Source organism: Ptychodera flava, chromosome 18 (assembly GCF_041260155.1).
Source record: "Ptychodera flava strain L36383 chromosome 18, AS_Pfla_20210202, whole genome shotgun sequence".
Lineage (NCBI taxonomy): Eukaryota > Metazoa > Hemichordata > Enteropneusta > Ptychoderidae > Ptychodera > Ptychodera flava.
Window position 1 is genome coordinate 39,661,031 of NC_091945.1, and position 13,903 is coordinate 39,674,933.

Genomic DNA, 13,903 nt, shown 5'->3' on the forward strand with positions numbered 1-13,903 from the left:
AATATGCGGCAGCTCAAGGCTACCCCTACGTGATGAACTTTCAGACTGTTAAGCGAAGAGTTAGATGCGTATCAACATGACACTCCTGCGTTTGCGGACAATCAAGTCAGACAAGCAAATAAATTCAGAGCATACATATGTGGAAGCTGAAGGCTAACTCGCTGTAAAGCATCCTATCGGCGGCCTACTTAACAGTTGTCTCACCAATCGGACGTAACCAGCTCCCAGCTGCCTATTGAAGTTACAAACCAGTTACACCTGTCAGTTAATGTGTCACCAAGCGCAGCTGCTGGATGTCACCCGATGATCTCTCCTTACTTCAACCGTGGATTACGCTGCGGTTGCCACAAGAAAGAACCAACAAACTACAGCTGGAGATCGAGAACGACCGGTCGTCCTATATCGCCTTCAGACCGATGTTTGCCATCACGTTGGCATGTTCTGTCTGCTAGGGTTGACTTGGCAATGAATCTTGCCTTCTCCTTTTTTGTTTTCATGCTACGATAAGGCCATGACTTACCTTTTGCGTTGAAATTACTACTCTTTAGGAGTTCAGTTTTGCTAGCACTCGCCTACTTGTCACTCGTTTATTTACCCGTTTGCAGCTCATGTTACCTGGCTCTCTTCGTTTTGCATGCATTATCGTGCCCCCCTTTTTTTTAGCATGTTGATTTGGCCATCCTGCACAAGCGTTTTCCCAGCTTTGCATGTATTGTGCAGTCTGGCCTTAAATGCGGCCACGCAATTTGCTCTTCATACAGCTTAGCGATGTCTTTCACATTTCTTTTTCCTTCCATTTTAGATGCACTGTTTCAAACTACTGTGCCACTCCCAGGAAGCCGAATCCTGCAGCTGCACTTGTCGGCAATCTCACAAGCATCCCTACGAAAATATACGAAAACAAAAACATTTGCTAGCGTCTGTAACCCATCGGGCATTTTGTACTAGGGCCCCTGCAATAAGCCAGTGCCTAAACTGTATCATGGAGTCTGTTTAGCCCGACGTCTACGTATTAGCAAACTCTCTGTCCATAAAACATTTCGGTCAGCAGACCCATGGATACCTTACCACGAACCGCATCATGGCATTACATCAGCACGTTGACTTTGTGGATTGTACAGTTCACATCAGTGTGACTGGAGGAACATGCTTTCTCTCAGAACACTTTCATTTTCAAAGCAAAGGACCACACATCAGTTTCCTCATATCATGCCTTTCATTGCTGTTTCGAAAGAACTGACATTTAACACTGTCATGGACTGCACACTTCGTTCGACCAGCAACAGGCCATTGAAGAGGCTTGCTTTGCATTATCACTCAGACATTTTTCCTAGTTAACAGCGACGTTCCACCTTGCCTGATCCGTTCATTGCTGCTCCACATGGAAATCCCAGACCACCTTTTAGGTAGATGGCCTAGCAACTGCTAACAACTTACATGTACATCAGACATCAAAATTTGCGTCACGCTTTTCAACGGCTAGCCTCCTTACTGTGTGAACACTCAAGCACTTATCTACTGCGGTCTATGCCGTCACTTCAAGTCGGCCTTATTTCACCGCATCAACAGACTCACACATTTACGTCTTGTTGTGTTTCATGTCTGCGTTTTGCCATCTGGACTCGCTGGGTGCACACTCAAACACTTTTTAACAGCTGCCTATACGTCATTGCAAGTCAGTCTCATTCCATTGCATTATGACTCACACGTTACATGTCTCGTCGTGTTTCACGTCTGTGTTCTGTCACCTAACGTTCCTACATGTACGTTGTTTCCACCTGGGCTCGCACAGTTTACCTGTCCCCCAGGACACCCTCCCCCCAAGCGTATCATCACCACGGGTGATCCCTTGGGCGCGAGAACCTTGTCTTCGTTCCATGTTTCCACCCGGGCTCGCACAGTTTACCTGTCCCCCGGGACCCCCTCCCCCCAAGCCGTATCATCACCACGGTGATCCCTTGGGCGCGAGAACCTTGTCTTCGTTCCATGTTTCCACCCGGGCTCGCACAGTTTACCTGTCCCCCGGGACCCCCTCCCCCCAAGCCGTATCACCACCGCGGTGATCCCTTGGGTGCGAGAACCCTGTCTTGTTCCATCCACGTTTCCACCTGGGCTCGTACAGTCTACCCTGTCCCCCAGGACCCCCTCCCCCCAAGCCGTATCATCACCACGGTGATCCCTTGGGCGCGAGAACCTCGTCTTCATTCCATGTTTCCACCCGGGCTCGCACAGTTTACCTGTCCCGGGACCCCCTCCCCCCAAGCCGTATCACCACCGCGGTGATCCCTTGGGTGCGAGAACCCCGTCTTTGTTTCATCATGTTTCCCCTGGGCTCGTACAGTTTACCTGTCCCCCAGGACCCCTCAGTTCCATGTCTGCGTTTTGCCATCTGGACTCACCGGGTGCACACTCAAACACTTTTTAACACCTGCCTATACGTCATTGCAAGTCAGTCTCATTCCATATTACATTATGACTCACACGTTACATGTCTCGTCGTGTTTCACGTTTGTGTTCTGTCACCTAACATTCCTACATGTACGTTGTTTCCACCTGGGCTCGCACAGTTTACCTGTCCCCCAGGACCCCCTCCCCCCAAGCCGTATCATCACCACGGTGATCCCTTGGGCGTGAGAACCTTGTCTTCGTTCCATGTTTCCACCCGGGCTCGCACAGTTTACCTGTCCCCTGGGACCCCCTCCCCCCAAGCCGTATCACCACCGCGGTGATCCCTTGGGTGCGAGAACCTTGTCTTGTTCCATCCACATTTCCACCTGGGCTCGTACAGTCTACCCTGTCCCCCAGGACCCCCTCCCCCCAAGCCGTATCATCACCACGGTGATCCCTTGGGCGTGAGAACCTCGTCTTCATTCCATGTTTCCACCCGGGCTCGCACAGTTTACCTGTCCCCCGGGACCCCCTCCTCCCCAAGCCGTATCACCACCGCGGTGATCCCTTGGGTGTGAGAACCTCGTCTCCATTTCATCATGTTTCCACCTGGGCTCGTACAGTTACCTGTCCCCCATGACCCCCTCCCCCTTGGCCGTATCACCACCGCAGTGTTCCCCTGGGTGCGAGAACCCCTTACTAACATCATTCTCAATTTCTTCCCTCCTTTTGGGGGTCACTTCAGTCATACTTCCTTCGTTTGGGCTCTGGATTCCATCCTGACCCCCATTTCTCGGGAATTCCACTCCTTTCCCACATTGCGGCCTCTCAGGATGGATTCATCATCAAGGTCATTCAGACCTTGACCCCAAGGTCACCAAGACCGTTGCTCGGTTGCTTGACTGAAGGGGCCCTCTCCCATATATTTTGCTTATATTTTATTATAGGTTAGTTTGCTACTTCTATTTTGACTGTTTTGTATTGTAAGTTTTGATAGTACTTAGTTTGAGATCTGCGAGGGCACTAGTTCTATGCCCCTTACTGCTTTATATTTGCCGTTTCATCTTGTGCTTTATTCTATACTTTGTTGGCATTTACGTTCTCCTTTTGCAATAAACCCTCCTGTCTTTCCTCAACTTAGCGGTGGTGTGTTCACAAATTGCCATTTTTGGTCAGAAAATTTTATTCTCAAAAAACTACTCATCAGATAGCTTTGGTTGACATGTTCTTTAGGGATGATCCGATGTTATATATTCAAAGTATGATGAAATCTTCAATTGTGTATTTTTGCAGCTATTTTAGCCACTTTTTTCTGGCCACTGCATTGAGCTATCAAAGATTTCCACCTTCTTCATCAACATGTGTCAAAAATAGTTATTCTCTACATAAACACAGCGGAGCTATATCGGCCGCTAGGTCGCTTGTCTACAATAGGCCTACACCAAAGCTTGCAAACCTTATCCAATTCCTTGGAAACAGATTCTATGTCTAATCTTGTCTGCATATTATACTTTGAGTGAGACTTTATATTATAGCCCAAAGAAGGGATTAAGTGCCCAAAGGTAGGTGACCATTTGCACAACATCAGTAGGGGAAATGGTCTCCTGTCTTGAGGGTACACAGTCCCTTCTTTGGGCTATAATGCTTTTATTACATGCCTCTCTGACATAGTTTTTACTCCAAATTTTGGTTTACTTACAAATGACAATCATATGCTGTATTTCCATGTTAAATGAACTCTGTTGAAAAAATGATTTTATCATCGATCGACGCATTGACACATTGAAATCATTGTTTAGCACTTTGTAGAATTTTTTATGCATAATTTTGTAAAAAGTGTTTTCTCCATGTAAAGCATGCATTTTGACCATTTTCAAATCCCAAAGTTGTCAAGTTGAAAATAGTTCTGGTTCACTTTCAGTCAAATGATGACTATGCTGCCTGAGACGTCATCAACAAGTAAACGTTGAATCCTATGGAGCGTGTGATGTTCGATATACAAGGCATGTGATAGTATGGATGAGTTTTTTTTTCTGATGACAGCTGGCCATATCTCCAAATGATTCTTACAATAACACTTTCTGTTCATTTGTCAGGACTCACAGGCATGTACATCTAGCAACTGCCATCAATAAAGCATACAGAGAAAACAATTTCATCAGGCTCTTCCGTTTGACTGAACAGTGCTCTCTGTTTCAGGCATTTTCATTACATAAATCTTTGTATACAATTAGAAGGTAAGTCTTCATTGGAGACAGCTTAAATGATTGTTAATCATTAATTATAGGCAAGCAATGGTATCCAACAAATTATAGTCACTACTTTGTGGGAAACTTCACAGCAAGACAGATGCGATTGATGTTAATGGATTTGATTGTTCAGCATAAATTGGTGTTCATGCAGTTGATAGTTCAGCATTTAGGGAAAACTTGTAACAAATATCGGACTCTGTTCTTTGACAGAAGTAAGAATTTATGTAATTTACTATATGTAAAATTCATCCTTGGTGAACTTCCCCTTTAATACTATATAGGGACCAGCCCTTGGTGTTGCGCCAGGGGTTAAGATTGGCAATGTTATTTGTATTGATTCATGATTAGTAATAGTAAAGGATAAAATAGAGTTACTTGTTACTTGCTATCTACGTTTGTACGACAACTATGCTCAGTTTACCTTATGCTGAAAACGATTCGCTTACATGATGTCATACCTTTCAGGTATAGATTTTCTGTAATGTGTAAAAATGTTGGATAAAAATTGTGTTTAACAAGGAACATATTGTGCCATCACTATCGTTGTAGTAGTAACTGCGCTGCTCAACTTCAACTTGCAAGCTGAAATTATAGCGTTCCGTCTAAAAACTGGCAATTTTTGCATCTAATTATTGACAGAGAGGGCGCTTTTCTAAATTCAGTCCCAGCATTCTTTGCAAATGTTCTCGTTCATGTATGCACAAGTTTTCTCTTTTTTTCTATTTTTTAGGCGTGATAGTAATATTTTGTATCAGTGACAAGGTGGATAATTATATTTATTGGCCAATTGAAGAGATATATTTTACTGAAGGCATGTTATAAAATAATACATGTACATTGTACTTTTCGTATTTGTTTATTTACGAGCACTCAAAAAAACATGGTGGGGCCCATGAAAATTGGTACACATCCGGTTACTCGCATAGTATTATGAATCTATGCATGCGTAGTCAGTAAGCTGCTGGCGGGACTATTAAGCATTTTTACGTCAACCAATTCCTGATTTGCATATTTAATGAACTTTCCTAATTAGGGATGTATACCAGGATTTACTTGATCAAAGTTCGTGAAATGTGCAATGTACATTGATGATACCAGATTAAAACAATATTGAAAGTCATTTCACATTTTCATGTCAGGTAATTTATAATTTACACATCTCATGAGCTTGCACAGTTTAGCATACAGAGCTTAAAGGACTTGACCAAAGGCGATTACGCTTGTTATATAAAGTGGTGATACAATGACAACAGTCAAAGACAGTATTTTAATTTCAGCTAATTACATATTTGTATACTTAATGACCTTTAGAATTAATCTGTGGTGACTATTGTTCATGATGTTGATCATAGCATTTTCAAAGAAGTTGCAAACATGTGGCAAAAGTTTAAATTTACAAACAACTGCAATACATAATGAAACATGTGAGCATTTTCAGTTCATATCTGGTTATTATTGACATTTGCTAATGCGTGTAGGATCTGTTTGTCCTATTGCTATATAAGTTGGTGTGCATGTTTCTAAAGTTGACCTCCAGTATCTAAGTTGCAGGCCTTATTTGCTTTTGTCATTCTTGTTTTTCTTCATGTAGTGTGTAGAAAACATTGTCATAACATCAATGTAGAATTCTGCTGCACTGAACAGATAGAAACAACATTCATCGTCGATCTTTTGTACCAATACTAGTATGTACCAATTCTGGTCAAATGTGAGCAACACTATCATTGGCGGTATTTTTGCTAATGTTGCCTGGTATTCATGGAAGTGAGGTTGAAATTTTGTCTATCTTTCAGTACATGGTAATTCAACTTTCATAGGTTATTGTTAGGCTAATACTCTTCATTGGTACCATATTTTCAATTGCTTTGAATTGTTAGTCCCCACGGACACCGTCTGGGGGGACTTATAGGTTTGGTCATGTCCGTGCGTGCGTGCGTGCGTCCGTTCACGCAGATATCTCAGTGATGCAAGGAGCGATTTCATTCAAACTTGGTACAAGGATTACTTCATATGTCATACAGATGCACGTCGATTTGTTTTGTGATACGATCCAATATGGCCGCCAGGCGGCCATTTTATTACGATTTTTTCATGTACAGAGCCATAACTCAGGCATATCTCAACCGATTTTATTCAAAGTTGGTACAAGAACATTGACCTATGTCATACATAAGTACGTTGATTTGTTTTGTGATACGATCCAATATGGCCACTAGGCAGCCATTTTATTACGATGTTTTCATGTACAGAGCCATAATACTCAGACATGTATCAGGCGATTTTATTCAAAGTTGGTACAAGGAGATTGACTAATGTCATATATATGCATGTCAATTTGTTTCATGATATGATCCAATATGGCTGCATGGCAGCCATTTTGTTACAATTTTTTCATGTCCTTAGCCAAAACTTGGGCACTTCTCAACTGATTTTATTCACCAATTTTATTCAAATTAGTACAAGGACATTGACCTATGTCATACATATGCACATTGATTTGGTTTGTGATACAATCCGATATGGCCGCCGTGTGGCCATTTTTTTCCCGATTTTTCCATGTCCGGAACCATAACTCAGACATGTATCAAGGGAATTTATTCAAAGTTGGTACAAGGACATTGACTTATTTATACATATGTATGTCGATTGGTTTCATGAGATGGTACAATATGGCCACATGGTAGCAATTTTGTTATGGTTGTTTCATGTCGAGAGCCATAACTCTGGCAAGTCTCAACTGATCTTATCCAAAGTTGGTACATCAGGGGTACCTAAGAAAGTGTAGCTTTTGAATGAAAATGATAGCTTTGACACCGTGCAGGATAGCTTGGGTAGGGAAATGACAGTTGCTGGAATGGAATCCGTAAGTTTGGTCATCTGAAACGATAGCTTTGAACATATTTTGATGTTGAGGGCATAAAACAAGATGGCTGACAGCAAAAGCAGTGGTAGCGGTGGTAAATATTTTACCCGTTTTCAACAAAAAAATCAGCAAGTTGTGTTGTGTAAGATGCTGCGTTCAGTGAGGTTCAGGTTCGATTACACTTCTGTAAAGTTTCTGCCCCCATTTTACAAAACTTGCAGAGAAATCTCCGTTCCTGTTTTCGAACTGAACAGGCTATTAGGATGTCCTATTCTAATACATGTAAATGGATTGTGTATGTGATAGTGTATAAAAAAGTGCTCGTGCATACATTGAAGGTAGAGAAGATAACTATTCATCTTATCTGAAGCTAACATTGAAATCTTGGTAATGTCTTAACTCTGGAAAACAGATATGCCAACACTAACGACTACGTCTTTACACTATCATATACATTCTCTTCCCTGTACATGTATTAGAATAGGATGTCCTGAGTGATAGCCTGTTCACTTCGAAAAAGGGAACGGTGATTTCTCTGCAACTTTTGTAAAATGGGCGCAGAAACTTTACAGAAGTGTAATCGAGCCTGAACCTCACTGAACACGGCATCTTACACAATAGAATTTTGTAACTTTGTTGAGAAAACAGGTAAAATATTTACCGCCGCTACCACTGCTTTTGCTGTCAGCCATCTTGTTTTACGCCATTAACATCAAAATATGTTCAAAGCTATCGTTTTAGATGACCAAACTTACGGATTTCATTCCAGCAACTATCGTTTCCCTACCCAAGCTATCCTGCACGGTGTCAAAGCTATCGTTTTCATTCAAAAGCTACACTTTCTTTGGTACCCCTGTACATGGACATTGACTTATGTCACACATATACGTGTTGATTTTTTAAACAGTAAGATCAAATATCGCTGCATGGCGGTGATTTTGTTAAAATTTTCTTATGTACAGAGCCATAACTCAGACATATTTCCACCAGTATCATTCAAAGTTGGTACAAGGACATTGACGTATTTCATACATATGCTCGTCAATTTGTTTCACGTCATGTAGCAGTAACATGTCAATTATTGATGTTTCATAAGTAGGCTGATATGTCAAGAAATACTGCATCAAATTCATGAAACTTTGTACAGATGTTAAGCTCACATTGCTTTAACTTTGAAAAAGACATTTATCAGTGTCATTTAATTAATTTGTAATTGCATAAGTAATAAACTTTCCTAATTAGAGTGATATAGCCACAAATTAATACAACATCAAATTTGATGAAACTTGATACAGATGTTGATCTCATAGTGTTGTAAATACTGCATCAAACTTTATGAAATATGGTACCAGTGATAATCTGTTAAGTGTTAGGATTGTATACAAAAATGTTTTGCAAAATCCTTTTGATTAATTCCTAGTTGACTCATTTTATGAACTTTAGGATGGTAGCCTGCATTGGTTTTATGTTTTCATCACCATGGAACTCATTCTTGGCCATTGAGCGCCATCTGTATCAAAGTATTTTTGTCACAGACCTAATTAATGAAGAGAACTCTATCCTCTCTGAGGACATGTAATCAAAGTACCCATTAACAAGTGGGGACTGTGTCATCAACGATGACTTGTTGTTTACGAGTCTCAAGGATTGCTCTCATTTCAAGCATTTTGGAATTTCAACAAAATTAGAATAACTTTACACAGGCAAACTTTAAATGACCTATTTAAAATAAACTTTAGATCCATATAAAGACTATTGTAGATTCAAATCATATGTAACAGAATTCACTCAGTGCAAATATATCTTATATCCAAAAGCAAGTCACCGAGAAATTTCTGTCATTTTGGACCATGTACCTATGTAGATTAGATTTTGAAAACTCAGTAGAAAATTATTTCATGTCATTACACAGGTACGCTCTGGAAACCTTGAATGCAGCATACAGCAGCAAAAATACAAAATTTCCAATAAACATTCTTAAGCAATGGTTGAAATTTAATAGTGATGAAGATGCTATAAAGTTTGTGTCAATGTTTGGACTTACTGTTGTTGACGGTATGGTGCACTACTCAAGAGCTGCTTACAGTGCTCCAATGCAACAAGTAAGTGATAGCATTTTGAACAATAATATGTAGTCCAGGAAAATATGGTAGCTGTACTGACTCACAAAATCTACAGCGCTTTTTTATTTTTTCAGCATCCTATCTAATGCTATCCTCCTCATTGAGCTCAGAGGTATTGGATCAAAAACATTCAGTATTATGAGGTTATGACGAAAATACTGCAAAGGATGCACGAGGACATTGGCGCAGCGCCAATGTCCGAGTGCATCCTTTGCGGTATTTTCGTAATAACCTTATTATTATACATCTTACATTCCTGATCGGGGCATCAAAATGTCGGAGTAGTGACCGTTTTTGTGCAATGTCAACAATTTTTCTTCCGATTTTATCACGCCAGTGACAGTGTGGAACGCTACCTCGGACGCGCTTCTGCAAGGTTTCGAGTGTGTGCACTACACACATACATACGTACAGAGTGCGCGCGAGACTTGTTCTGGCACTCGTCCAAGGGGTCCCTTGAAACCGCTCTACAGTGAACGTGCAGATACAGCCGCAGGGAATGGGGCGCCTTGAAACCGTACGTGTTACGGAACGGGCGTTCCGTAACGGCTTTTTTAGCGCACGCTAAATTCTATTGTTCTCGATGGTAGATGTATAATAATGTACTTTATGCACCAAAGCCATTCATGCACTCTTGATGCAGACATGCTGTATGATGTTAAAATGTCCATAATACTATTCCTGTGTCTGCCTTTCAGCCAAATGTTGGATCTCACTGCCATCTTGATAGTATTGATTTATCAGGAGAGGAGATAGCTGATGTGATATGGAACAAATACACAGAACCTTGATGTAGATCAGTTCACAGTTCCACAAAACAGACAATCAATGAAGTTGAATATCTCCCTGGTATCCTATGGCCTGTCAGCACTCCAGTGGAAGTTATCAACAATGAACGTGCCTTGTAAAATACTAAATAATCTCTGTGTGGCTGGAAGAATTGCACGGTCAGCAGCCAATGCAGATCAGGAATGATCAGAAGAGGGCAAGATGTTTGAAAAATCAAATCACACCTAAGACTAGTGCCAGATATCAGGCAATCAATAATGTGATAATATACAGAATGCAATGCTATGGAAAGCAAGCAGACATGTTGTCCAAAGGTGAAGGAATGTAAACACAGATTGCATCAGTGGAATTCATGCACTGAAACTGGGTGTGGTAGAAGTATTCTGAAACCACACAATGCCACATTGATCCTGTTGATCTTGAACTATATTTCAGAACTGGTTTCTCTATTCAACAAGTGATCATTGACACTAACATAGTTTCCTCCATAATACACACACCCATTATGCTTATCACAGTAAACAGAGTAGTGCCTGAAGATTGACAAACTTATCAATGGCATGCAAAACTTTATACAACTTTATGTATCAGCAGCCATGCTGAGATACTGTGCAATGGTAACAAGCAAAAGTTACATTAGAAAACAGATCAAGGACTCATCAGTGAAAGAGATTGGATGGAGAACATACCTTGCTGATGGTGTCATGGAGTGTCATACTGGTGATAAGATTACTGGAAAATTTCTAAGAAAACAAAAAGTTCTGATGTTGTGAACCATCAGTGCCTATGTGAAAATTGTTGTCACGCTAAATTATTTATCATCTGAAAAGTAAGTGGTCCACAAAAATCCTAGATTAGACTATCAAGGTAGCCATGATCTTGATGTGGAAATGTAGAAACCTTGTGGTGTATAGATTTGCTCATTCTAGGGAAAACAGTACTTCATAGGAATGATTCATATTGTGTAGTGAGTGGGATCATTTCTTTTACCAGCGCCACATTTCTTAATGTCTTTTGTGCGGATGGCTGAAATTTCCTGTTCATTATCATCATTGCTAACGCCAATAGAAAAAAAAAATCATGGATAATCTTTCCTTCCCATCCCATGGCAATCTACACTCGGCTACCTAAATTCTTGAGAGGTAGCTATTACAGCATGTATTGAAATGGTATGGCATAATGTTCATTCTCTCATATCCAAGTCTGTGCTTGTTCCATTAGGTTGGAATATATGAAATGTAATGTAAGGCCATGTACAAATTTCAGAACAAATTCAGGTCATTTTAAATTTTCCATTCAACTACCATGCCAAGGTAAAAAAGATGTGAATCACCACATTTCGGTAAAACTATCAATGAACAATCAAGTTTGATAAGTAATTTCACTTAATTCAAAAATAAAACCAGATATGAACTGAAAATTCTCACGTGTTTCATTATATATTACAGTTGTGTGTAAATTTAAACTTTTGTCACATGTTTGCAACTTTACTGAAAGATTTATGATCAACATAATGAACAATATGCACCACAGATTAATTCTAAATGTCATTAAGTATACAAATATGTTATTAGCTGAAATAAAAATACTAAATTTCTTTGACTGCTGTCATTGTATCATCACTTTATATAGCATGTGTAATTACCTTTGGCCAAGTCCTTCAAGCTATATATGCCAAACTGTGAAAGCTCATTAGATATGCAAATTATAAATTAGCTGACATGAAAATGCGAAATGACTTTCAATATTGTTTTAGCCTTGTTTCATCAATGTATGTAGCATGTTTTGCCAACTTTGATCAAGTAAATCCCAGTATATATCCCCAATTAGGAAAGTTCATTAAATATGCAAATTAGGAATTGGCAGAAGTAAAAATGTTTAATGACTGTCACTAATGTTGTATCATAGTATCTTTAATGTACATAGCAAGTTTCGTCAACTTTAGTCTCGTCAATATATTATAGCTTTGTCAATACCAGTGAATTTTGTGACGTCATATCCATACATTATTACTGATAATGTATTCCATTATTCAGCATTGCGGCCCCACAGCGAGCAAGTTTTTTTTTTTGGAAAACGAAAAAAGGACTGCGCATTTCAAAGGAGGGAAAGTATCGGATAAACCATGTAATACACAAAACTATAAATCTTGACAATGGTTCACAATATTGATAATAATGTCTTACTGTACGATTTATTACATTTTTTGAGTCCTCACGCACGCACTTGCCGTCTGTCTGGCTGGCGCTCAGCATGCAGTCCCCGTCCGATACGCTGGTTGTACCGTACTACTACGTTTGTTTACAACATGGTTCGCTTCGTTGCCTTATAGGTGAAACAGAACTCAGTACGTTTGCAAACTCCTAGACGATACTGGGTTTGACACATGGCATATTATATATGTCAGTCGCCATGTAAACGATGCAAGCGTGAAAGGCTACTCGAACCAGCCGTAAACGGGCCAACAACGGCAGCTTGCTGTCATCAACCTTGACCGGAAGTGTCGACGGAAATTACTACGGAGCCATTCAAAGTCTCGGTCCAAGGTCAGCTACTACCAACAATCATGACGACCGTGGACTCTCCGTTGATCTAACTCTCGGCCACCTAATTCTGATGCACTGACTGTAATCGGAGACAACTTTCATTCATCGTTTTTTTCTCCATGTCTGTGATTTTACCTTGCCTTGTTCTCGATATCGCGACGGTACCGAAACCCTCTAGTATGTTTGTCAACTGTACCTTTCAAGCACCCGTTTACGTCAAGTTCTGTCGTTCGCCGAAATAAAATAGCTCTTCTCAAGGAGCCATCGAAAATTAAGTTTATAGACACAATTATTATTGAAATATAAACATTTGAATAACAATGTTGAACTCTGTTGATATCGTTTGCAATGAATGCTGTACTACTAGCGACATAATAATGATCGTATTGATCAGCTGATACCATGGCATGCAGCTCGCTGATCATACTGATGTCGATGCATGAACATTCCGTTTTCTTCATCTCTGGCATTTCACCGTGTCGATTTTTTGAATGGCATGATATTTAAAGGTGATGTTTCAAGTTTGATATAGACGGTAGGGATGCAGTTACTTTTCATTTCCTTCGAAAATACATCGTTTTTCAATTCAAAATCAACCGTGAAAGTGCTGGTCATTTTATTTTGTGCTGAACGTGCGTGTTCAGTGCAGTGCACTGTGCAGTGTGGAGTGCATGTAATATGTACAGAGTCAGGGCCGATCATGCTGGACGACGCTCACTGGCTTCAAACTCAGTTAAAATTTCCTTTTTTATTCGTTTTCTACAACTACAAATTCACTGGCATTGCCAAAACTATAAAATAATAGCAATAATGCACCCCCTCCCATAATGGACGAAAGCAAACTTTGCACGACATAATGTACGAGGCGAAGCCGAGTACATTATATCGTGCAAAGTTTGCTTTCGTCCATTATGAGCCAGGAGGGGGTGCATTATTGCCTAA

The 13,903-nt window shown here is 40.3% G+C and overlaps 1 protein-coding gene across 6 annotated transcripts in view; it reads left to right on the plus strand.

Annotated features, from left to right (window-relative positions):
- Nucleotides 1-13,557, plus strand: part of LOC139117572 (SAC3 domain-containing protein 1-like) — a 75,441-nt gene extending 61,884 nt beyond the window's left edge. For 2 of the 6 annotated variants that reach the window (XM_070680803.1, XM_070680804.1), the window contains 3 exons: nucleotides 4,485-4,625; nucleotides 9,416-9,605; nucleotides 10,325-12,017. In XM_070680803.1, coding sequence (XP_070536904.1) covers nucleotides 4,485-4,625; nucleotides 9,416-9,605; nucleotides 10,325-10,417 — 424 coding nt within the window. In that variant the 3' untranslated portion in view covers nucleotides 10,418-12,017. Of the gene's footprint in view, nucleotides 1-4,484; nucleotides 4,626-9,415; nucleotides 9,606-10,324 lie in introns of all 6 variants that reach the window. The other 4 variants (XM_070680801.1, XM_070680806.1, XM_070680805.1 and 1 more) reach the window with 4 other exon arrangements.
- The last annotated feature ends 346 nt before the right edge of the window (nucleotides 13,558-13,903 follow it).